This window comes from Oncorhynchus kisutch, unplaced genomic scaffold, assembly GCF_002021735.2.
Source record: "Oncorhynchus kisutch isolate 150728-3 unplaced genomic scaffold, Okis_V2 Okis09a-Okis19a_hom, whole genome shotgun sequence".
Classification (NCBI taxonomy): domain Eukaryota; kingdom Metazoa; phylum Chordata; class Actinopteri; order Salmoniformes; family Salmonidae; genus Oncorhynchus; species Oncorhynchus kisutch.
Window position 1 is genome coordinate 13,059,206 of NW_022261985.1, and position 26,818 is coordinate 13,086,023.

Genomic DNA, 26,818 nt, shown 5'->3' on the forward strand with positions numbered 1-26,818 from the left:
TGAAATGACTCAGCCTACATTTGAACACCACCGCAGAAACGTTTCTTATTCGTCATCTTCCTAATTAAGTAGACTGGTTTTGTTGTTTGGCTACTTGATGAGAACTAAAGAACCAGGGCCTGTCATTCACAGCTAAACTCTCCCAATTACCAAACATGTACCCAATTGTCATACTGTAGTAAAAGTAGAGATACCTTCATAGAAAATGACTCAAGTAAAAGTGAAAGTCACCCAGTAAAATACGCCTTGAGTAAAATTCTAAAAGTATCTGGTTTTAAATGTACTTAAGTACCGTGGTAGAAAAAGTACTCGATCGTCACACTTGAGTAAAAGTACAAAGTTAAAGTAGATGCTATATGTCGAATACCTATTTTCATATTATTATTATTATTACTATTTTCATATTATGTTTTAATTACGGACAGAAGGGAGCACACTCCAACACTCAGACATCATTTACAAACTGTAATGTAGTCTGTGTGTAGCTGGTTGTAACGCTGGAAGAGTGATGGGTGTGGAGTCAGGCGCAGAGAGCAGAGGATTCGGGAAACGGAGTCAGGCGCAGAGAGCAGAGGAAACAGCATACTATTTCGGATGTAAACAATGGGTATTTGGGACATGGACATTTTAATAGATTTTTTTAGCTCTGAACTCAAAAAAGCACACAGAGAACACACCTGGTTTGGTTGCATCAACTAATCACAGAGAACACATCTGGTTTGGTTGAATCAACAAATCACAGAGAACACACCTGGTTTGGTTGCATCAACTCATCACATAGAACACCTGGTTTGGTTGAATCAACAAATCACAGAGAACACACCTGGTTTGGTTGCATCATCAACTCATCACAGAGAACACACCTGGTTTGGTTGCATCAACAAATCAAAGAGAACACACCTGGTTTGGTTGCATCATCAACTCATCACCTGTAAACAACTCCCTATATACAACAGTTCAACATAGGGAGCACTGATAGGTCTCTTCTTCTTCTGTGTTTTTTGAGGGTGCAGTCGGTGCTGTAGGATCCAGTGTGATTGGTGGAGACACAGCCCTGGAGCTGTTAGCATAATGAGCAGCTGTGTGGCCCTACTTCATCACACACACACACACACAGGCATGCAGACACACACACAAACACAGGCATACAGACACACACACAAACACAGGCATGCAGACACACACATACACACACACACACAGAGGAAATGTAGTCTCTGAAACAATTAAAGTAGTTGACGACGTTCCACGTCTCAAAGTCCTGAAAACTTGAAATCGTATATCTGGTTTAAATACGTCTTCATCATCTATTTGTCAAACGTGATCCGTTACACATCCAGTTTACATAATTTACGTCTTAATGAATCATCAAGCTATTAATAGCTGTTCATTAGGCTTCTGGAATCACGGCACGACCAAAACCCCGGACGCTGAACCCGAAGCTAGCCGAGCAGAACTGGAATTGAGAGGTCTTGGAGATGAGATCAGACATACCAGCGCAGCTCAGATCAGCTTTGCTCTGGCGTGTTTTCATGGAAACGGTCACGGTGAGTCAGCGTAAACTGACTGGGTGCTCTTTGGAACCTGTCTGTCTTCAATAAGGGGTCAGGGAGTGAAGATAGATAACACCTTTGGTCTACTTGCAGGTGATAGGGTACACACACACACACACACACACACACAGAGACACAGACACACACGCACACACAGACACAGAGACAGAGGCATGCAGGCAGACAAACACACACACACACACACACACACACACACACACACACACACACACACACACACACACACACACACACACACACACACACACACACACACACAGAGAGAGAGAGCCATGCAGACACACACACAATCAAAACTGCAGTCGACTGTGGTACTTTGGACTCAGTAATTACAGAATAACTGTACTGTAGTTGACCTGCAGTTATAATGCCCCCGACCTGCAGTTATACTGCCCCCGACCTGCAGTTATACTGCCCCCGACCTGCAGTTATACTGCCCCCGACCTGCAGTTATACTGCCCCCGACCTGCAGTTATACTGCCCCCGAACTGCAGTAATACTGCCCCCGACCTGCAGTTATACTGCCCCCGACCTGCAGTTATACTGCCCCCGCCCCCGACCTGCAGTTATACTGCCCCCGCCCCCGACCTGCAGTTATACTGCCCCCGACCTGCAGTTATACTGCCCCCGACCTGCAGTTATACTGCCCCAGACCTGCAGTTATACTGCCCCCGACCTGCAGTTATACTGCCCCCGACCTGCAGTTATACTGCCCCCGACCTGCAGTTATACTGCCCCCGACCTGCAGTTATACTGCCCCCGACCTGCAGTTATACTGGACAATTACTGCAAAAACGTGTTCTTTTGGATGCAGTATTTGCAGTATATTGCAATTATACTGCACTCTAACTAACTACAGTTATACTACCGTGTACTACAGTTATACTACCGTGTACTACAGTTATACTACAGTGTACTACAGTTATACTACAGTGTGCTACAGTTATACTACCGTGTACTACAGTTATACTACCGTGTACTACAGTTGTACTGCACTATAACTACAGTTATACTACAGTGTACTGCAGTTGTACTGCACTCTAACTACAGTTATACTACAGTGTACTGCAGTTGTACTGCACTCTAACTACAGTTATACTACAGTGTACTGCAGTTGTACTGCACTCTAACTACAGTTATACTACAGTGTACTGCAGTTGTACTGCACTCTAACTACAGTTATACTACAGTGTACTGCAGTTGTACTGCACACTAACTACAGTTATACTATAGTGTACTGCAGTTGTACTGCACTCTAACTACAGTTATACTACCGTGTACTACAGTTATACTACCGTGTACTACAGTTATACTACCGTGTACTACAGTTATACTACAGTGTACTACAGTTATACTACAGTGTGCTACAGTTATACTACCGTGTACTACAGTTATACTACCGTGTACTACAGTTGTACTGCACTATAACTACAGTTATACTACAGTGTACTGCAGTTGTACTGCACTCTAACTACAGTTATACTACAGTTGTACTGCACTCTAACTACAGTTATACTACAGTGTACTACAGTTGTACTGCACTCTAACTACAGTTATACTACAGTGTACTGCAGTTGTACTGCACTCTAACTACAGTTATACTACAGTGTACTGCAGTTGTACTGCACTCTAACTACAGTTATACTACAGTGTACTGCAGTTGTACTGCACTCTAACTACAGTTATACTACAGTGTACTGCAGTTGTACTGCACTCTAACTACAGTTATACTACAGTGTACTGCAGTTGTACTGCACTCTAACTACAGTTATACTACAGTGTACTGCAGTTGTACTGCACTCTAACTACAGTTATACTACAGTGTACTGCAGTTGTACTGCACTCTAACTACAGTTATACTATAGTGTACTGCAGTGGTACTGCACTCTAACTACAGTTATACTACCGTGTACTACAGTTATACTACCGTGTACTACAGTTATACTACCGTGTACTACAGTTATACTACAGTGTACTACAGTTATACTACAGTGTGCTACAGTTATACTACCGTGTACTACAGTTATACTACCGTGTACTACAGTTGTACTGCACTATAACTACAGTTATACTACAGTGTACTGCACTCTAACTACAGTTATACTACAGTGTACTACAGTTGTACTGCACTCTAACTACAGTTATACTACAGTGTACTACAGTTGTACTGCACTCTAACTACAGTTATACTACAGTGTACTGCAGTTGTACTGCACTCTAACTACAGTTATACTACAGTGTACTGCAGTTGTACTGCACTCTAACTACAGTTATACTACAGTGTACTGCAGTTGTACTGCACTCTAACTACAGTTATACTACAGTGTACTGCACTCTAACTACAGTTATACTATAGTGTACTGCAGTTGTACTGCACTCTAACTACAGTTATACTACCGTGTACTACAGTTATACTACCGTGTACTACAGTTATACTACCGTGTACTACAGTTATACTACAGTGTACTACAGTTATACTACAGTGTGCTACAGTTATACTACCGTGTACTACAGTTATACTACCGTGTACTACAGTTGTACTGCACTATAACTACAGTTATACTACAGTGTACTGCACTCTAACTACAGTTATACTACAGTGTACTGCAGTTGTACTGCACTCTAACTACAGTTATACTACAGTGTACTACAGTTGTACTGCACTATAACTACAGTTATACTACAGTGTACTACAGTTGTACTGCACTCTAACTACAGTTATACTACAGTGTACTGCAGTTGTACTGCACTCTAACTACAGTTATACTATAGTGTACTGCAGTTGTACTGCACTCTAACTACAGTTATACTACCGTGTACTACAGTTATACTACCGTGTACTACAGTTATACTACCGTGTACTACAGTTATACTACAGTGTACTACAGTTATACTACAGTGTGCTACAGTTATACTACCGTGTACTACAGTTATACTACCGTGTACTACAGTTGTACTGCACTATAACTACAGTTATACTACAGTGTACTGCACTCTAACTACAGTTATACTACAGTGTACTGCAGTTGTACTGCACTCTAACTACAGTTATACTACAGTGTACTACAGTTGTACTGCACTATAACTACAGTTATACTACAGTGTACTACAGTTGTACTGCACTCTAACTACAGTTATACTACAGTGTACTGCAGTTGTACTGCACTCTAACTACAGTTATACTACAGTGTACTGCAGTTGTACTGCACTCTAACTACAGTTATACTACAGTGTACTGCAGTTGTACTGCACTCTAACTACAGTTATACTACAGTGTACTGCAGTTGTACTGCACTCTAACTACAGTTATACTATAGTGTACTGCAGTTGTACTGCACTCTAACTACAGTTATACTACAGTGTACTACTGTTGTACTGCACTATAACTACAGTTATACTACAGTGTACTACAGTTGTACTGCACTATAACTACAGTTATACTACAGTGTACTGCAGTTGTACTGCACTCTAACTACAGTTATACTACAGTGTACTACAGTGTACTGCAGTTGTACTGCACTCTAACTACAGTTATACTATAGTGTACTGCAGTTGTACTGCACTCTGTCTACAATATTGTTTCGTAAGGGTATATACCATACAAATTTCTGAATAACAATTACAATGTTAACCGTTGGTAGTGGAATGTGTGTCTGTTCAACCTGTCCTCAATTTCGCAACACCACATGTGGCCTCGGTCCAAGTGTCCCAGAATTCAACAACGCCTTCTTTTGCAGTGTCAAACGATCTCTGGTCTGTGAAATATACTCCTGATTTGCAGAAAGAAGGATTTTACAATCCAGACTGGTAGGAATATATTTACGCACTCATCAAAGTTCATCCACGGGGTTTTTCTGTGTGTTTAATCTACAGCCGGTGCAGGACGAGTTGCGCGCCAGTAACAGACGTTAGCGTAACATCAGTAAAACAACGTGTTTTTTGTTTAATCCCCAACTCCTCGCGCCATTATTTTGTTGAACTTTGGCTTCATGTTAGGCTTCTTATCTGACGCCATATGTGCCGGTTACATTTGAACGATAAAACCAACTGCTGCGCTGCTATGATAGTGATAAGAGCCGTGAAACTGAACACAGTAACATACGGGAACTTGCAGTAGTTTATCATTCAAACAGATTGTTTATTTTAATTTTAAATTACAATGTTTCTGTTGACACTGACAGGCAAAACCTGCATAGCGGTGCGGTGCATATTGATAGTGCATTGAATGGATTTAACAATAGACTACTTTTCTTTTTTTAAATTTATATATATATTTTAGAGGGTAGATCAGCTTTAATATTGCAAATAGATCATGTAATTGTCTGCATCACTTCCAATCCCTGGTATATTTATATGGTAAATATATATATATATTATATTATATACAAACACACATCTTTTTAAAATGTATTTTCTTTTCTTATTTCCCGCGAACCCTACGACCCCTCCCCTGATTGGAGTAAACTAGCGAACAACAACACGTAGGCTTTTACTATATACATTTACGGGCACAATCTATTGTAAAGTAGTTCTATTTTGACTGTTTTTAATCCTGTCCTTCCTCTATTTCTGATGTCCATCCAGTTTGATTTCGATTTGCCATGTATATTTATAACTGTGCTATTTAACAGTTCTGAACCTGTATACATTTATACATTTTACAGACACAGTATGTTTTACATTGGTTATCTTGTTGTTATTAGTCCCATCCTTCATCTCTATTCAGCCCCTCCCATCTATCTCTGAACACCATCCAGTCCCATCCTTCAGCTCTATTCAGCCCCTCCCATCTATCTCTGAACACCATCCAGTCCCATCCTTCAGCTCTATTCAGCCCCTCCCATCTATCTCTGAACACCATCCAGTCCCATCCTTCAGCTCTATTCAGCCCCTCCCATCTATCTCTGAACACCATCCAGTCCCATCCTTCAGCTCTATTCAGCCCCTCCCATCTATCTCTGAACACCATCCAGTCCCATCCTTCAGCTCTATTCAGCCCCTCCCATCTATCTCTGAACACCATCCAGTCCCATCCTTCAGCTCTATTCAGCCCCTCCCATCTATCTCTGAACACCATCCAGTCCCATCCTTCAGCTCTATTCAGCCCCTCCCATCTATCTCTGAACACCATCCAGTCCCATCCTTCAGCTCCATTCAGCCCCTCCCATCTATCTCTAAACACCATCCAGTCCCATCCTTCAGCTCTAATCAGCCCCTCCCATCTATCTCTGAACACCATCCAGTCCCATCCTTCAGCTCCATTCAGCCCCTCCCATCTATCTCTGAACACCATCCAGTCCCTACCTTCAGCTCCATTCAATCCCTCCCATCTATCTCTTAACACCATCCAGTCCCTACCTTCAGCTCCATTCAACCCCTCCCATCTATCTCTGAACACCATCCAGTCCCATCCTTCAGCTCCATTCAGCCCCTCCCATCTCTCTCTAACACCATCCAGTCCCATCCTTCAGCTCCATTCAAACCCTCCCATCTATCTCTGAACACCATCCAGTCCCATCCTTCAGCTCCATTCAGCCCCTCCCATCTCTCTCTAACACCATCCAGTCCCATCCTTCAGCTACCCTCAACCCCTCCCATCTATCTCTAAACACCATCCAGTCCCATCCTTCAGCTCCATTCAATCCCTCCCATCTATCTCTAAACACCATCCAGTCCCATCCTTCAGCTCCATTCAATCCCTCCCATCTATCTCTAAACACCATCCAGTCCCATCCTTCAGCTCCATTCAACCCCTCCCATCTATCTCTGAACACCATCCAGTCCCATCCTTCAGCTCCATTCAACCCCTCCCATCTATCTCTGAACACCATCCAGTCCCAATCCTTCAGCTCTATTCAGCCCCTCCCATCTATCTCTGAACACCATCCAGTCCCATCCTTCAGCTCTATTCAGCCCCTCCCATCTATCTCTGAACACCATCCAGTCCCATCCTTCAGCTCCATTCAACCCCTCCCATCTATCTCTAAACACCATCCAGTCCCAATCCTTCAGCTCCATTCAACCCCTCCCATCTATCTCTGAACACCATCCAGTCCCAACCTTCAGCTCCATTCAACCCCTCCCATCTATCTCTGAACACCATCCAGTCCCATCCTTCAGCTCCATTCAACCCCTCCCATCTATCTCTGAACACCATCCAGTTCCAACCTTCAGCTCCATTCAACCCCTCCCATCTATCTCTCAACACCATCCAGTCCCAACCTTCAGCTCCATTCAACCCCTCCCATCTATCTCTGAACACCATCCAGTCCCAACCTTCCGCTCCATTCAACCCCTCCCATCTATCTCTTAACACCATCCAGTCCCTACCTTCAGCTCCATTCAACCCCTCCCATCTATCTCTGAACACCATCCAGTCCCAACCTTCAGCTCCATTCAACCCCTCCCATCTATCTCTTAACACCATCCAGTCCCTACCTTCAGCTCCATTCAACCCCTCCCATCTATCTCTGAACACCATCCAGTCCCATCCTTCAGCTCCATTCAATCCCTCCCATCTATCTCTAAACACCATCCAGTCCCAACCTTCAGCTCCATTCAGCCCCTCCCATCTATCTCTTAACACCATCCAGTCCCAACCTTCAGCTCCATTCAGCCCCTCCCATCTATCTCTAAACACCATCCAGATTGTAAATTAAAGATAATTTTTTTTTGCTAAAATAATAATTATATTATTGATTGATTGACTATAACTTTTCAGATCACCCAGTATTGTTATCTGCAGAGTTAGCTCCAGGTAAATGTTGCAATTCTTCAGCCATTCCTGGACCTGTGACCAAACAACGAGGTACATATGGGCAACACCAAAATAAATGATATAATGACTCTGTGTAACGGCCGTTGGTGGAGGACCAAAGCGCAGCATGGTACGTGTTCATGTTATTTATAAACGGTAAAGCTGAACGCTAAGCAACAAAAGCACAACCAAAACAGCTCTGTGAGGTGCAAACCACACTAAACAGAAAAATAACTACCCACACCACACAGGTGGGAAAAGGGCTACCTAAGTATGGTTCTCAATCAGAGACAACGATAGACAGCTGCCTCTGATTGGGAACCACACCCGGCCAAACAACACAGATATCCAAAACATAGAAAATGAACATAGAATGCCCACCCTAGTCACACCCTGGCCGAACCAAAACAGAGAATAAAAACCTCTATGGCCAGGATGTGACTCTCTGCCTCCTCACAGCGGAATCTGCAGAGCTGGGATGGTTGTATCCCCCATATATATATATAACAATCTATTGATTCTAAGAATGTTGAATAATCATTTCAATTGAACAGTTCTAAGTGTTGTATCCCCCATATATATATATAACATTCTATTGATTCTAAGAATGTTGAATAATCATTTCAATTGAACAGTTCTAAGTGTTGTATCCCCCATATATATATATAACAATCTATTGATTCTAAGAATGTTGAATAATCATTTCAATTGAACAGTTCTAAGTGTTGTATCCCCATATATATATATATAACATTCTATTGATTCTAAGAATGTTGAATAATCATTTCAATTGAACAGTTCTAAGTGTTGTATCCCCCATATATATATATAACATTCTATTGATTCTAAGAATGTTGAATAATCATTTCAATTGAACAGTTCTAAGTGTTGTATCCCCCATATATATATATAACATTCTATTGATTCTAAGAATGTTGAATAATCATTTCAATTGAACAGTTCTAAGTGTTGTACCCCCATATATATATATAACATTCTATTGATTCTAAGAATGTTGAATAATCATTTCAATTGAACAGTTCTAAGTGTTGTATCCCCCATATATATATATAACATTCTATTGATTCTAAGAATGTTGAATAATCATTTCAATTGAGAAGCTCTAAGTTTTGTATCCGGTTTCGTGTTGCGTGTCAATTCATAAACCATGTGCCTTGGAATCGGTAAATCTAAAATCTCTTCCCAACTATATGCCGTTTATATGCCACAGCTGTCAGTTTTTTGGTCCTTAAATGAAAATGGTATATATTTGTATTTATCGCAATTTTCTTTAACCATTTTTGGTCTTTAATGCCGACAGACAAGTTCCTTACTTATTTCCCCTTCTACTTGCCTCTTCTATTGTTGCTGGTAATGCTGCAATTAGTTGGTTGTAATTTTGGGTAGAGCAGACATTTCCATTTGTCTGTGTTAGCTGCATGTGTGACATAACTCCACCAGTCCTATTTGTGATATAATTTACAAAGATTATACGTTTTAGATTTTTTTTAAATTGAAAAATAATGTATTTAAAAAAAATAATTATATTATTATATTTGAGTTTAACCACAATATTTGTTGTTACTATTCTTAACTCTAGGAGAAAATATCGTAATTAACAGTATAATCGGTTCATTATTTACATGATTGCTACATTTTCCAGTTTAAAGTTTAGCTTGAGTCAACTAAGGACTGTTGGAGTCAGTAGGTCTACATGGTGAAACATAACAGCAGCTGTGTTTATAGATGCTAGCCTCTACACCAGACTACAGATCCCCTAACAGCTGTGTTTATAGATGCTAGCCTCTACACCAGACTACAGATCCCCTAACAGCTGTGTTTATAGATACTAGCCTCTACACCAGACTACAGATCCCCTAACAGCTGTGTTTATAGATACTAGCCTCTACACCAGTCAGACTACAGATCCCCTAACAGCTGTGTTTATAGATGCTAGCCTCTACACCAGACTACAGATCCCCTAACAGCTGTGTTTATAGATACTAGCCTCTACACCAGACTACAGATCCCATAACAGCAGCTGTGTTTATAGATACTAGCCTCTACATCAGCCTACAGATCCCCTAACAGCTGTGTTTATAGATACTAGCCTCTACACCAGACTACAGATCCCCTAACAGCTGTGTTTATAGATGCTAGCCTCTACATCAGTCAGACTACAGATCCCATAACAGCAGCTGTGTTTATAGATGCTAGCCTCTACACCAGACTACAGATCCCCTAACAGCTGTGTTTATAGATGCTAGTCTAGACACCAGTCAGACTACAGATACTATCCTATTCATTGCTGTGTGTCAGTCTGTGAATCAGACAGTGTTGTCTGTCTGGACCCAGCGTGTTGGTGGTTTCATTGGAATTTAATGCATGTTCAGTATGCACGATGACTTCTGTAAATATTGGTACGCACCGTTCAGGCCATCTTTATGAAGAGCAAAAAGTCCCAAAGCTGTTTACAGTGTCTCTCGTTGGTCGTAGCAGAGTGACACCAAGATGAAGGAAACGCCATCGTTGATAGACAGCGAGGTGTTCCTGGCCTTCTCTACCTACGCCACTGTCATCGTCCTCAAGATGATGCTGATGTCTCCTATGACTGGATACTTCCGCTTCACGAGAAAGGTACACAAACCTAGAGTTTAAGTTTATGTTGTTCTGCTCTGTTTTCCAGCGAGACTCGAACCGAACAGCCATGGCAGAGCTAACTCATATAATAGACAGCGAGGTGTTCCTGGCCTTCTCTACCTACGCCACTATCGTCGTCCTCAAGATGATGCTGATGTCTCCTATGACTGCATACTTCCGATTCACGAGAAAGGTATGGGAATGTGGTGGTAATCTCCCTCCACAGTGTTACATAGTCTGTAAGTGAACTCTATGTTGTAAACTTGTCTCTGCCTCCACAGTGTTACATAGCCTGTAAGTGACCTCTATGGTGTAAAAATGTCTCTGCCTCCACAGTGTTATAAAGTCTGTAAGTGAACTCTGTGGTGTAAACTTGTCTCTGCCTCCACAGTGTTACATAGCCTGTAAGTGAACTCTATGGTGTAAACTTGTCTCTGCCTCCACAGTGTTATAAAGTCTGTAAGTGAACTCTATGGTGTAAACTTGTCTCTGCCTCCACAGTGTTATAAAGTCTGTAAGTGAACTCTATGGTGTAAACGTGTCTCTGCCTCCACAGTGTTTTGCCAACATGGAAGACACAGGGATGGCTAAGACTCCAGAGGACAAGAAGAGGATGCTGAGAGTTGACCCGGATGTGGAACGTGTGAGAAGGTAGGACCACCCTTATAGAGGCCCCCTAGACTTATAGAGCCCCCCTAGACTTATAGAGGCCCCCTAGACTTATAGAGCCCCCCCTAGACTTATAGAGCCCCCCCTAGACTTATAGAGCCCCCCTAGACTTATAGAGCCCCCCCTCTCGACAATATAGAGCCCCCTAGACTTATAGAGGCCCCCCTAGACTGATAGAGGCCCCCCTAGACTTATAGAGGCCCCCTAGACTGATAGCGCCCCCCTAGAATTATAGAGGTCCCCCTAGACTTATAGAGGCCCCCTAGACTTATAGAGCCCCCCCTAGACTTATAGAGCCCCCCTAGACTTATAGAGCCCCCCCTCTCGACAATATAGAGCCCCCTAGACTTATAGAGGCCCCCCTAGACTGATAGAGGCCCCCCTAGACTTATAGAGGCCCCCTAGACTGATAGCGCCCCCCTAGAATTATAGAGGTCCCCCTAGACTTATAGAGGCCCCCTAGACTTATAGAGCCCCCCCTAGACTTATAGAGCCCCCCCTAGACTTATAGAGGCCCCACTAGACTTATAGAGCCCCCCCCTAGACTTATAGAGGCCCCCTAGACTTATAGAGCCCCCCCCTAGACTTATAGAGGCCCCCTAGACTGATAGCGCCCCCCTAGAATTATAGAGGTCCCCCTAGACTTATAGAGGCCCCCTAGACTTATAGAGCCCCCCCTAGACTTATAGAGCCCCCCCTAGACTTATAGAGGCCCCACTAGACTTATAGAGCCCCCCCCATGGCAGCAACAATCTAGGGGGCCTCTATAATTCTAGGGGGGCGCTATCAGTCTAGGGGGCCTCTATAAGTCTAGGGGGGCCTCTATCAGTCTAGGGGGGCCTCTATAAGTCTAGGGGGCTCTATATTGTCGAGAGGGGGGGCTCTATAAGTCTAGGGGGGGCTCTATAAGTCTAGGGGGCCTCTATAAGTCTAGGGGGCTCTATATTGTCGAGGGGGGGGGCTCTATAAGTCTAGGGGGGGGCTCTATAAGTCTAGGGGGGGCTCTATAAGTCTAGGGGGCCTCTATAAGTCTAGGGGGGCTCTATAAGTCTAGGGGGCCTCTATAAGGGTGGTCCTATCTTCTCACACGTTCCACATCCGGGTCAACTCTCAGCATCCTCTTCTTATAGAGCCCCCCCCTAGACTTATAGAGGCCACCCTAGACTTATAGAGCCCCCCCCTAGACTTATAGAGCCCCCCCTAGATTTATAGAGCCCCCCCTAGACTTATAGAGGCCCCCCTAGATTTATAGAGCCCCCCCCTAGACTTATAGAGGCCCCACTAGACTTATAGAGCCCCCCCTAGATTTATAGAGCCCCCCCTAGACTTATAGAGGCCCCCCTAGATTTATAGAGCCCCCCCCTAGACTTATAGAGGCCCCACTAGACTTATAGAGCCCCCCCCTAGACTTATAGAGGCCCCACTAGACTTATAGAGCCCCCCCTTAGACTTATAGAGCCCCCCCTTAGACTTATAGAGGCCCCACTAGAATTATAGAGGCCCCACTAGACTTATAGAGGCCCCACTAGACTTATAGAGCCCCCCCCTAGACTTATAGAGGCCCCACTAGACTTATAGAGCCCCCCCTAGACTTATAGAGGCCCCACTAGACTTATAGAGCCCCCCCCTAGACTTATAGAGGCCCCACTAGACTTATAGAGCCCCCCCCTAGACTTATAGAGCCCCCCCCTAGACTTATAGAGCCCCCCCTAGACTTATAGAGCCCCCCCTAGACTTATAGAGCCCCCCCTAGACTTATAGAGCCCCCCCTAGACTTATAGAGGCCCCCTAGACTTATAGATGCCCCCTAGACTTATAGAGGCCCCACTAGACTTATAGAGGTCCCCCCTAGACTTATAGAGCCCCCCCTAGACTTATAGAGGCCCCCTAGACTTATAGAGGCCCCACTAGACTTATAGAGGCCCCACTAGACTTATAGAGGCCCCACTAGACTTATAGAGCCCCCCCCTAGACATATAGAGGCCCCACTAGACTTATAGAGGCCCCACTAGACTTATAGAGCCCCCCCTAGACTTATAGAGGCCCCACTAGACTTATAGAGCCCCCCCCTAGACTTATAGAGGCCCCACTAGACTTATAGAGCCCCCCCTAGACTTATAGAGGCCCCACTAGACTTATAGAGCCCCCCCCTAGACTTATAGAGGCCCCACTAGACTTATAGAGGCCCCACTAGACTTATAGAGGCCCCACTAGACTTATAGAGGCCCCACTAGACTTATAGAGGCCCCACTAGACTTATAGAGCCCCCCCTAGACTTATAGAGGCCCCACTAGACTTATAGAGCCCCCCCTAGACTTATAGAGGCCCCACTAGACTTATAGAGCCCCCCCTAGACTTATAGAGGCCCCACTAGACTTATAGAGCCCCCCCCTAGACTTATAGAGGCCCCACTAGACTTATAGAGCCCCCCCCTAGACTTATAGAGGCCCCACTAGACTTATAGAGGCCCCACTAGACTTATAGAGGCCCCACTAGACTTATAGAGGCCCCACTAGACTTATAGAGCCCCCCCCTAGACTTATAGAGGCCCCACTAGACTTATAGAGCCCCCCCTAGACTTATAGAGCCCCCCCTAGACATATAGAGGCCCCACTAGACTTATAGAGGCCCCACTAGACTTATAGAGCCCCTCCCTAGACTTATAGAGACCCCACTAGACTTATAGTGCCCCCCACTAGACTTATAGAGGCCCCACTAGACTTATAGAGCCCCCCCTAGACTTATAGAGGCTCCACTAGACTTATAGAGCCCCCCCTAGACTTATAGAGCCCCCCTAGACTTATAGAGGCCCCCCTAGACTTATAGAGCCCCCCTAGACTTATAGAGGCCCCCTAAACTAAACTAACAAATTATTATTTACAATGACGGCCTACCAAAAGGCCTCCTGCGGGGATGGGGGCTGGGATTTAAAAAAAAAAATATATATATAAATATAGGACAAACCACACGTCACGACAAGAGAGACAACACTACATAAAGAGAGACCTAAGACAACAACACAGCATGGCAGCAACACATGACAACACAGCATGGTAGCAACACATGACAACACAGCATGGTAGCAACACATGACAACACAGCATGGTAGCAACACATGACAACACAGCATGGTAGCAACACATAACAACACAGCATGGTAGCAACACATAACAACACAGCATGGTAGCAACACATGACAACACAGCATGGTAGCAATACAACATGGTAGCAGCATAACATGACAACAACATGGAAGCATCACAACATGACAACAACATGGTAGCAGCACAACATGGTACAAACATTATTGGGCACAGACAACAGCACAAAGGGCAAGAAGGTTAGAGACAACAATACATCACGCAAAGCAGCCACAACTGTCAGTAAAAGTGTCCATGATTGAGTCTTTGAATGAAGAGATGAAGAGATTAATCTGTCCAGTATCTCAAATCGGGGGGGGAGTGAGGCCTAAGAGGGTTTTTATAAATAAGCATCAATATTTAAATTCATGCTCTTCTAAATTTATTTTGTAACTTTTCCCTGGAAGTGATTAACTGCAAGGGTCCTCCCACATCATATGAAGGAACTGGTCCACCTGGTTTAAGGGGACACAGTGAACATGTGGGAGTTGGGGCCTATTTCATCAAGGGTCCTCCCACATCATATGAAGGAACTGGTCCACCTGGTTTAAGGGGACACAGTGAACATGTGGGAGTTGGGGCCTATTTCATCAAGGGTCCTCCCACATCATATGAAGGAACTGGTCCACCTGGTTTAAGGGGACACAGTGAACATGTGGGAGTTGGGGCCTATTTCATCAAGGGTCCTCCCACATCATATGAAGGAACTGGTCCACCTGGTTTAAGGGGACACAGTGAACATGTGAGAGTTGGGGCCTATTTCATCAAGGGTCCTCCCACATCATATGAAGGAACTGGTCCACCTGGTTTAAGGGGACACAGTGAACATGTGGGAGTTGGGGCCTATTTCATCAAGGGTCCTCCCACATCATATGAAGGAACTGGTCCACCTGGTTTAAGGGGACACAGTGAACATGTGGGAGTTGGGGCCTATTTCATCAAGGGTCCTCCCACATCATATGAAGGAACTGGTCCACCTGGTTTAAGGGGACACAGTGAACATGTGGGAGTTGGGGCCTATTTCATCAATGGTCCTCCCACATCATATGAAGGAACTGGTCCACCTGGTCCACCTGGTTTAAGGGGACACAGTGAACATGTGGGAGTTGGGGCCTATTTCATCAAGGGTCCTCCCACATCATATGAAGGAACTGGTCCACCTGGTTTAAGGGGACACAGTGAACATGTGGGAGTTGGGGCCTATTTCATCAAGGGTCCTCCCACATCATATGAAGGAACTGGTCCATCTGGTTTAAGGGGACACAGTGAACATTTGGGAGTTGGGGCCTATTTCATCAAGGGTCCTCCCACATCATATGAAGGAACTGGTCCACCTGGTTTAAGGGGACACAGTGAACATGTGGGAGTTGGGGCCTATTTCATCAAGGGTCCTCCCACATCATATGAAGGAACTGGTCCACCTGGTTTAAGGGGACACAGTGAACATGTGGGAGTTGGGGCCTATTTCATCATAAAACGTGTGTTATCGGGTGTTAAATAGAGTCTGGGATTTATTTTTTAAATGTATAAATTGACGGTTCGGATTACGGGATGCCAAGGTCAATATGTCTTCCATATTCTGTTTCAGATTAAAAAGGTTTGTTCAAGATTCAGTTAGATCTATGGAGTCTTTAATGGTTAGAACATGGGGCGGCAGGGTAGCCTAGTGGTTAGAGTGGAGGGGCGGCAGGGTAGCCTAGTGGTTAGATTGGAGGGGCAGCAGGGTAGCCTAGTGGTTAGAGTGTAGAGGCGGCAGGGTAGCCTAGTGGTTAGAATGGAGGGGCGGCAGGGTAGCCTAGTGGTTAGAGTGGAGGGGCGGCAGGGTAGCCTAGTGGTTAGAGTGGAGGGGCGGCAGGGTAGCCTAGTGGTTAGAACATGGGGCGGCAGGGTAGCCTAGTGGTTAGAGTGGAGGGGCGGCAGGGTAGCCTAGTGGTTAGAGTGGAGGGGCGGCAGGGTAGCCTGGTGGTTAGAGTGGAGAGGCGGCAGGGTAGCCTAGTGGTTAGAGTGGAGGGGCGGCAGGGTAGCCTAGTGGTTAGAGTGGAGGGGCGGCAGGGTGATGATCAAATGATCTGATCTCTCTCTCTCTCATTCCCCAGATGCCACCAGAACGACCTGGAGAACATCATCCCGTTCGTAGTGATTGGTCTGCTGTATACCCTGACGGGGCCCGACCTCTCCACTGCTCTGCTCCACTTCCGGGTGTTTGTTGGTTCCAGGCTCTTCCACACGGTGGCCTACGTCCTCCCCCTGCCCCAACCCAGCAGAGGTCTAGCTTGGATGGTTGGCATGGGCGCTACCTTCTCCATGGCATACAGAGTGCTAAGCTCAATGCATCTCTGAAGAGGCGATCAATCAATTAATAATTAATCAGATTGATTGATTCAAAGTTTTCAGATGGCCTAAAATAGTCCTCGGGACACTCTACCTCTGAGGAGACACCCACACATTTATTAGACCTGGGTCAAATAGGCTACATAATGTTAAATACATTTGACAGTGCTTGATTGTACTTGGAGTTTGCACTTCTGGGACTATTCTATTTGTTCTGTTGTATCAGGCAGACTAACTATATATTCTCTGCACGTTTTGTTTTTAACTCAGCACTGAATTTGATCTGTGCAAAAAAAAAAAGGATTAATATCAGCAAAAAAATAATTAAACTAAACAGTAGGGCTCGATTCAATCTATTTCACGGAAGGTCAATGCTAGAGCGCGGTAGACATTGAACGGCAACGTTCTCGCGGAAACTCCATTCAAGGTAAACTCTGCATACATTCGGAAACTACATTTCACATTTCAAGTGCGCTAGAGCGCTGACCTTAGGCGATACGGATTCAATGGAGCCCTAAACTAAAATCAAGTGTAGTTCAGTATCCGATACCGCATGTATAATCTGCCTATTTTTACCCACATCAAATCACCAGTTTATTGGTCGCGTACACAGATTTGCAGATGTTATCGCATGTGCTGTAAAATGATAGTGTTTCTAGGTCCAATAGTGCAGTCATACCGAGCAATGCATTAAAATGAATAAAACATACACACATGACCCGGTCTGTCTGGTTGTCTGACTGACTGCAAACACCTATTTTATATCTTAGACATTTTTTGCATCTGATGTGATAATCTAATGTTTATAAATGATTAAATTCGGGTTTTGGGAATTAGAGTTTAATTAAAAATGGGCGGGGGGGGGGATTATTGTTTGAGTTGAATTGAAATTGGGCCTATGAAGTAGGCTACAAGTACCAGAGATATTTTGCTAATTGGCTAATGAATATGACCTTATACTTGATCTAATTCTGTATCTTTTAAAATTCTGTGTATGTTTTTAAATCTACATATCATCTGATATGTTTACTAGGCCACATATCTGTAATGCTACTGATTGGTTTGCTTTGTTCGTTCCATTTTCTAAGCCAATCAGGGATTGGCCCTTTTTTTTAATGCTTTCCACCTGGGAATAAACGGACGATCTCTAGAATGACATGTCTCGTGGTGTTTGTTTGTAGAACGAATATACATAGATGTTGTAGATGAAAATGTGTTCATCGGACAATGAAATGGTAGCATCAAAAAAGCCATCGGAGGAAGTGGACGCATTTATTGGTAGATCCGCAGACCTGGCGGAAGTCCAAATATTCGCCCCCCTTTTTTCTTTTCTTCTGAAACTGCCTGAACAAACCGCCCACATCGGCGCAGTCTAACAGGCTGGTACTTTTCCCTGGCTCCGAGTCAAAACCAAAGACCAAGTTTCTTGAAAAGGTATGAAACTATTCGCTCTGCTCAAAATATACTATGCGAACGCCGTCAGCGGATATTATTGTAGCGTGTGTGTAGATCAATTAAAATGTAACCCCGTACAATAGTTACATTTGTATCGTTATTTGATTTTTTTTTTTTTAAAAGGAGGCTATTTTGCGTAATGTGTGTAGACTATGTAAATGCGCAAACGCTGTGGCTGCACGTACCCAGCGCTGCACAGGTTATAACGTGTGTATGGGAGACATTGTGTCACAATACAACGCATGCATTTAATTCATCATAGTATGCACGAGGAAAGTACAACCTTTCTTTTGGGGGTAAATTGTATCTGTGTGTAAACTACCCTAGAAACAGTAAACACGTCACATACATTACAACGACTAGAAACAAAGTGTTGGAGTTTGCCATTGAACACTCCTCTCCCAAGATTATTCAATAGCACCCCATTAAAAATAACACAAATAAGAGTTGTAAATCAAATATCTACATGCATTAGGTTTATTAATGTGTTATTACCATTAGATCAATGATCAATTACGTATATATTTTAAAACATGTAATGAAACATTTAAAAAAAAAGTTGAAATGTAAAAAAATCCACTTGAAGTTCAATCAAACCTAAACCGTGTGATCGCTAAGTTTATGTTGTTCTGCTCTGTTTTCTAGCTGGACTCGAACCGAACAGCCATGGCAGAGCTAACTCATATGATAGACAGCGAGGTGTTCCTGGCCTTCTCTACCTACGCCACTATCGTCGTCCTCAAGATGATGCTGATGTCTCCTATGACTGGATACTTCCGCATCACGAGAAAGGTACACAAACCTAGAGTTTGGAAGACAACCTTAAACTTGTTTTCCCTTCATTTGACTGCAGTGGGCTAAGTCAGGGTCACACAGAGAGATTATTGGTCGTCTTAAACATATTTACTTTGTAACTAAAGTATACTGCCTCACACACATGGTTTTACATGTATGTTTATATCACCTTTATTTAACCAGGTAGACTAGTTGAGAACACCTTTATTTAACCAGGTAGGCTAGTTGAGAACACCTTTATTTAACCAGGTAGGCTAGTTGAGAACAAGTTCTCATTTACAACTGCGACCTGGCCAACATAAAGCATAACAGTTCGACACATACAACAACACAGAGTTACACATGGAATAAACAAAACATACAGTCAATAATACAGTAGAACAAAAGAAAACAAAAAGTCTATATACAGTGAGTGCAAATGAGGTGAGGTAAGGGAGTTAAGGCAATAAATAGGCCATGGTGGAGAAGTAATTACAATATAGCAATTAAACACTGGAATGGTAGATGTGCAGAAGATGAATGTGCAAGTAGAGATACTGGGGTGCAAAGGAGCAAGATAAATAAATAAATACAGTATGAGGATGAGGTAGGTAGATAAATGGCCACCTATTCCCTATGGGGATGAGGTAGGTAGATAAATGGCCACCTATTCCCTATGGGGATGAGGTAGGTAGATAAATGGCCACCTATTCCCTATGGGGATGAGGTAGGTAGATAAATGGCCACCTATTCCCTATGGGGATGAGGTAGTTGGATGGGCTGTTTAAAGATGGGCTATGTACAGGTGCAGTGATCTGTGAGCTGTTCTGACAGCTGGTGCTTAAAGCTAGTGAGGGAGATATGAGTCTCCAGCTTCAGAGATTTTTGCAGTTCGTTCCAGTCATTGGCAGCAGAGAACTGGAAGGAAAGATGACCAAAGGGCTTTGGGGGTGACCAGAGAGATATACCTGCTGCAGCGCGTGCTACGAGTGGTTGCTGCTATGGTGACCAGTGAGCTGAGATAAGTCGTGGATTTACCTAGCAGAGACTTGTAGATAACCTGTAGCCAGTGGGTTTGGCGACGAGTATGAAGCGAGGGCCAACCAATGAGAGCATACAGGTCGCAGTGGTGGGTAGTATATGGGGCTTTGGTGACAAAACGGATGGCACTGTGATAGACTGCATCCAATTTATTGAGTAGGGTTTTGGAGGCTATTTTGTAAATGACATCGCTGAAGTCGAGGATCGGTAGGGGGGTCAGTTTTATGGGGGTATGTTTGGCAGGATGAGTGAAGGATGCTTTGTTGCGATATAGGAAGCCGATTCTAGATTTAATTTTGGATTGGAGATGCCTAATGTGAGTCTGGAAGGAGAGTTTACAGTCTAACCAGACACCTAGGTATTTGTAGTTGTCCACATATTCTAAGTCAGAGCCGTCCAGAGTAGTGATGTTGGACGGGCGGGCAGGTGCAGGCAGCGATCGGTTGAAGAGCATGCATTTAGTTTTACTTGCATTTAAGAGCAGTTGGAGACCACGGAAGGAGAGTTGTATGGCATTGAAGCTCGTCTGGAGGTTAGTTAACACAGTGTCCAAAGAAGGGCCAGAAGTATACAGAATGGTGTCGTCTGCGTAGAGGTGTATCAGAGAATCACCAGCAGCAAAAGCAACATAATTGATGTATACAGAGAAGAGAGTCGGCCCGAGAATTGAACCCTTTGGCACACCCATAGAGACTGCCAGAGGTCCGGACAACAGGCCCTCCGATTTGACACACTGAACTCTATCAGAGAAGTAGTTGGTAAACCAGGCGAGGCAATCATTTGAGAAACCAAGGCTGTCGAGTCTGCCAATAAGAACGTGGTGATTGACAGAGTCGAAAGCCTTGGCCAGGTCGATGAATACGGCTGCACAGTAATGTCTCTTATCGCTGGAGGTTATGATGTCATTTAGGACCTTGAGCGTGGCTGAGGTGCACCCGTGACCAGCTCTGAAACCAGATTGCATAGCAGAGAAGGTACGGTGGGATTCGAAATGGTCGGTAATCTGTTTTGTTAACTTGGCTTTCAAAGACCTTTAGAAAGACAGGGTAGAATAGAAGACACCTGTACCATATCAGATATATAGTGGACATGTATTGCATTTTGAGTCTGTTTCCCAATATTACACTTAAGGTACATGACAGAAGACTGAAATGTAAATAAACAGATGATTTTTGTCTGTTTAAAAAATCTTCATGAATTATGAAATTATGAAAAATATGAATAACATTCCACCCATGAGTCTGAAGAGGGTGATTTAGGTCAATGACTGCAGGAAAGGGCTACTAACCAAACACTTCGAAAATGGTTATAATTAAAAAATTTAAACATAATTCCAAGTGAATTTAAATGCGATTTCATGAATGGAATAGAACAGAGGTAAGAAGTGTGTTGAATCCCGGCCGCATCACATCAGGATGCATCACATCAGGCTGCATCACATCAGGCTGCATCACATCAGGCTGCATCACATCAGGCTGCATCACATCCGGCTGCATCACATCCGGCCGCATCACATCAGGCTGCATCACATCAGGCCGCATCACATCAGGCCGCATCACATCAGGCCGCATCACATCAGGCCGCATCACATCAGGCCGCATCACATCAGGCCGCATCACATCAGGCCGCATCACATCAGGCCGCATCACATCAGGCCGCATCACATCAGGCCGCATCACATCAGGCCGCATCACATCAGGCCGCATCACATCAGGCCGCATCACATCAGGCCGCATCACATCAGGCCGCATCACATCAGGCTGCATCGCATCAGGCTGCATCGCATCAGGCTGTATTGCATCAGGCTGCATCGCATCCGGCTGCATCACGTCAGGCTGCATCACATCAGGCTGCATCACATAAGGCTGCATCACATCAGGCTGCATCACCACATCCGGCTGCATCACATCAGGCCGCATCACATCAGGCCGCATCACATCAGGCCGCATCACATCAGGCCGCATCACATCAGGCCGCATCACATCAGGCCGCATCACATCAGGCCGCATCACATCAGGCCGCATCATATCAGGCCGCATCATATCAGGCCGCATCACATCAGGCCGCATCACATCAGGCCGCATCACATCAGGCCGCATCACATCAGGCCGCATCACATCAGGCCGCATCACATCAGGCCGCATCACATCAGGCTGCATCACATCAGGCCGCATCACATCAGGCCGCATCACATCAGGCCGCATCACATCAGGCCGCATCACATCAGGCCGCATCACATCAGGCCGCATCACATCAGGCTGCATCACATCAGGCTGCATCACATCAGGCTGCATCGCATCAGGCTGTATTGCATCAGGCTGCATCACATCAGGCTGCATCACATCCGGCTGCATCACATCAGGCTGCATCATATCAGTCTGCATCATATCAGGCTGCATCGCATCAGGCTGCATCGCATCAGGCTGCATCGCATCAGGCCGCATCGCATCAGGCTGCATCGCATCAGGCTGCATCACATCAGGCTGCATCACATAAGGCAGCATCACATCAGGCTGCATCACATCAGGCTGCATCAAATCAGGCTGCATCACATCAGGCCGCATCACATCAGGCCGCATCACATCAGGCCGCATCACATCAGGCCGCATCACATCAGGCCGCATCACATCAGGCCGCATCACATCAGGCCGCATCACATCAGGCTGCATCACATCAGGCTGCATCACATCCGGCTGCATCACGTCAGGCTGCATCACATCAGGCTGCATCACATAAGGCTGCATCACATCAGGCTGCATCACCACATCCGGCTGCATCACATCAGGCCGCATCACATCAGGCCGCATCACATCAGGCCGCATCACATCAGGCCGCATCACATCAGGCCGCATCACATCAGGCCGCATCACATCAGGCCGCATCACATCAGGCCGCATCACATCAGGCCGCATCATATCAGGCTGCATCACATCAGGCTGCATCACATCAGGCCCCATCACATCAGGCCGCATCACATCAGGCTGCATCATATCAGGCTGCATCACATCAGGCCCCATCACATCAGGCAGCATCACATCAGGCAGCATCACATCAGGCCCCATCACATCAGGCCCCATCACATCAGGCAGCATCACATCAGGCCGCATCACATCAGGCCCCATCACATCAGGCCCCATCACATCAGGCCGCATCACATCCGGCCCCATCACATCCGGCCGCATCACATCAGGCCCCATCACATCAGGCCCCATCACATCCGGCCCTGATCAGGAGCCCCATTTGGGGCGGCGTACAATCGGCCCCAGCGCCGTCCGGGTTTGACCTGTCACGTCCTGACCTTACTTCCATTTTTATGTCTCTGTTATAGTTTGGTCAGGGCGTGAGTTGGGGTGGTCAGGGCGTGAGTTGGGGTGGTCAGGGCGTGAGTTGAGGTGGTCAGGGCGTGAGTTGGGGTGGTCAGGGCGTGAGTTGGGGTGGTCAGGGCGTGAGTTGGGGTGGTCAGGGCGTGAGTTGGGGTGGTCAGGGCGTGAGTTGGGGTGGTCAGGGCGTGAGTTGGGGTGGGCATTCTATGTTTTGTAGTCTGTTTTGTTTTTCTATGTGTTTGGCCTGGTATGGTTCCCAATCAGAGGCAGCTGTCTATCGTTGTTTCTGATTGAGAATCATACTTAGGCAGCCTGTTTTCCCCCTGTTAGTTGTGGGTAGTTGTTGTCTCTGATTGAGAACCATACTTAGGCAGCCTGTTTTCCCCCTGTTAGTTGTGGGTAGTCGTTGTCTCTGATTGAGAACCATACTTAGGCAGCCTGTTTTCCCCCTGTTAGTTGTGGGTAGTTGTTGTCTCTGATTGAGAACCATACTTAGGCAGCCTGTTTCCCCCCTGTTAGTTGTGGGTAGTCGTTGTCTCTGATTGAGAACCATACTTAGGCAGCCTGTTTTCCCCCTGTTAGTTGTGGGTAGTTGTTGTCTCTGATTGAGAACCATACTTAGGCAGCCTGTTTTCCCCCTGTTAGTTGTGGGTAGTTGTTGTCTCTGATTGAGAACCATACTTAGGCAGCCTGTTTCCCCCTGTTAGTTGTGGGTAGTTGTTGTCTCTGATTGAGAACCATACTTAGGCAGCCTGTTTCCCCCCTGTTAGTTGTGGGTAGTTGTTGTCTCTGATTGAGAACCATACTTAGGCAGCCTGTTTCCCCCCTGTTAGTTGTGGGTAGTTGTTGTCTCTGATTGAGAACCATACTTAGGCAGCCTGTTTCCCCCCTGTTAGTTGTGGGTAGTTGTTGTCTCTGATTGAGAACCATACTTAGGCAGCCTGTTTTCCCACTGTTAGTTGTGGGTAGTTGTTGTCTCTGATTGAGAACCATACTTAGGCAGCCTGTTTCCCCCCTGTTAGTTGTGGGTGGTTGTTTTCTGTCTTTGTGTGTCTGCACCAGACAGAACTGTTTCGTTTTGTTTCCGACTTTGTTGTTTTTTGTTGTTCTAGTGTTCCGTTTCTTTATTCAATCTACCATGAACACGTGCCGCCACGCTGCACCTTGGTCCTCTTCAACCTTCTTCCACCTTCTTCCAACCTTCTTCCACCTTCTTCCAACTTCTTCCAACTTCTTCCACCTTCTTCCACCTTCTTCCAACCTTCTTCCACCTTCTTCCAACTTCTTCCACCTTCTTCCAACCTTCTTCCACCTTCTTCCAACCTTCTTCCACCTTCTTCCAACTTCTTCCACCTTCTTCCACCTTCTTCCAACCGTTACATGACCCTCATTGTAAATATGAATTTGTTCTTAAATTACTTGCCTAGTTCAATAAAAGGTGAAATAAAAAATAATAAATCCAGGCTGTATCACAACCGGCCATGATTGGGAGTCCCATAGGGTGGCGCTCAATTGGCCCCAGCATCGTCCGGGTTTGGCCCGGGGTAGACCGTCATTGTAAATACGAATTTGTTCTCAACTGACTTGGACTAGTTAAATACAGGATACATAATGAATGAACCTTGACCCTCCCTGGCTTAACAGAGCCGAGGTGGAAATTGAACAAGAGAAAACATCCTCCCTCCTTGCTTCCACCTCCCTCCAGGCATTTGCTAACCAGGAGGACACCAGTCTGGCCTCCTCGACAGGGGACAAGAAGAAGCTGGTCAGGGTGGATCCTGATGTGGAGAGAGTACGAAGGTATCCCCTTAGAAATATAATTCAAGCATATCTCTCTGGTTCACGCTGACGTACAGCTGCTGTAACCATGACTGGAAAGAGATGGTAGAAATCCTACTTTTAATGGAATTCATTTAGACGTTTTAGTTTTCCAAATATTTTGATATACTGATCTGAACTCTGTCTCTCTCTCTCTCTCATTCCCCAGATGATCTGAACTCTCTCTCTCTCATTCCCCAGATAATCTGAACTCTCTCTCTCTCATTCCCCAGATGCCACCAGAACGACCTGGAGAACATAATTCCGTTCGTAGTGATTGGTCTGCTGTATACCCTGACGGGGCCCGACCTCTCCACTGCTCTGCTCCACTTCCGGGTGTTTGTTGGTTCCAGGCTCTTCCACACGGTGGCCTACATCCTCCCCCTGCCCCAGCCCAGTAGAGCTGTGACCTTCCTCATCGGACTGGTCACCACCAGCTCTATGGCCTCTAGGGTTCTGATGACTGCGCTTTATCTGTAGAGGCTTGAGGGACACACACACACACACACACACACACACACACACACACACACACCACTACAAGGGCCTTGTCTTTGAGGGTCTCCATTGAATGTGCTTGAGGATACATTTACGTTTATCAAAGTTGTTCCTTCTGTGTCTGATAGGATTATAACATGCTGTTACTGCAGTACATATCAGAATGTTACTGACAGTACATATCAGGATGTTACTGCAGTACATATCAGAATGTCCCTTCTGTGTCTGATAGGATTATAACATGATGTTACTGCAGTACATATCAGAATGTTACTGCAGTACATTTCAGAATGTTACTGCAGTACATTTCAGAATGTTACTGCAGTACATATCAGAATGTTACTGCAGTACATATCAGAATGTTACTGATAGTACAACAGTTTCCACTAGAAATTGGAGGCCACTCATCTAAACTTGATGAGTAATGCTGTTCCCTCTAACAGCCTCTGTTGAGTCTCATTCTCTATTGGCAGCAACAGGATGTTGAGGCCAGTCAGTTCAGAAAATAAAATTTGAATTTCAAGAGTTTAATTTGGTTCATTAATGTCTATGTGTGGATTTTTACAATACCTTTAGTTGGATCATTCTATTCATTTTATGAATCAACTGATCTTGAGTTGAGAATTTACCCAACAACCTGGGCTCCCATAGGGCTCTGGTCAAAAGTAGTGGATTTATAGGGCTCCCATGGGGCTCTGGTCAAAAGGAGTTGATTTATAGGGCTCCCATAGGGCTCTGGTCAAAAGGAGTGGATTTAAAGGGCTCCCATAGGGCTCTGGTCAAAAGGAGTGGATTTAT

At 45.1% G+C, this 26,818-nt stretch overlaps 2 protein-coding genes across 5 annotated transcripts; both read left to right on the forward strand.

The window, feature by feature from the left end:
* The first annotated feature begins 616 nt into the window (after window positions 1-616).
* Window positions 617-18,267, forward strand: LOC109885469 (microsomal glutathione S-transferase 1-like). 4 transcript variants are annotated; one of them, XM_031815416.1, is made up of 4 exons: window positions 617-1,547; window positions 11,018-11,164; window positions 11,528-11,622; window positions 16,877-18,267. In XM_031815416.1, exons 1-4 carry the CDS (start codon window positions 1,479-1,481, stop codon window positions 17,118-17,120), a joined length of 555 nt encoding a protein of 184 aa, XP_031671276.1. In that variant the 5' UTR covers window positions 617-1,478; the 3' UTR covers window positions 17,121-18,267. The 4 variants fall into 4 exon arrangements, with proteins under 4 accessions (XP_031671276.1, XP_031671277.1, XP_020332903.2 ...); XM_020477314.2 differs by lacking the exon at window positions 617-1,547 and adding an exon at window positions 5,253-5,381; XM_031815417.1 differs by lacking the exon at window positions 11,528-11,622 and having other exon boundaries at window positions 16,877-17,834.
* LOC116360575 (microsomal glutathione S-transferase 1-like) lies at window positions 18,250-26,551 on the forward strand. Its single transcript, XM_031815419.1, has 4 exons — window positions 18,250-18,545; window positions 19,212-19,358; window positions 25,410-25,504; window positions 25,756-26,551. The coding sequence occupies exons 2-4, from the start codon at window positions 19,233-19,235 to the stop codon at window positions 26,000-26,002; spliced, it is 468 nt and encodes a 155-aa protein (XP_031671279.1). The 5' UTR covers window positions 18,250-18,545; window positions 19,212-19,232; the 3' UTR covers window positions 26,003-26,551.
* Window positions 26,552-26,818: the final 267 nt, after the last annotated feature.

Excerpts from the sequence above, each read along its gene's own strand:
- LOC109885469 (XM_031815416.1), top strand. The coding sequence starts at position 1,479 with ATGAGATCAGACATACCAGCGCAGCTCAGATCAGCTTTGCTCTGGCGT. Across the intron at positions 1,548-11,017 it reads TTTTCATGGAAACGGTCACG|CGAGACTCGAACCGAACAGC; the intron begins GTGAGTCAGCGT and ends TCTGTTTTCCAG. Across the intron at positions 11,623-16,876 it reads GATGTGGAACGTGTGAGAAG|ATGCCACCAGAACGACCTGG; the intron begins GTAGGACCACCC and ends CTCATTCCCCAG.
- LOC116360575 (XM_031815419.1), top strand. The coding sequence starts at position 19,233 with ATGGCAGAGCTAACTCATATGATAGACAGCGAGGTGTTCCTGGCCTTC. Across the intron at positions 19,359-25,409 it reads ACTTCCGCATCACGAGAAAG|GCATTTGCTAACCAGGAGGA; the intron begins GTACACAAACCT and ends ACCTCCCTCCAG. Across the intron at positions 25,505-25,755 it reads GATGTGGAGAGAGTACGAAG|ATGCCACCAGAACGACCTGG; the intron begins GTATCCCCTTAG and ends CTCATTCCCCAG.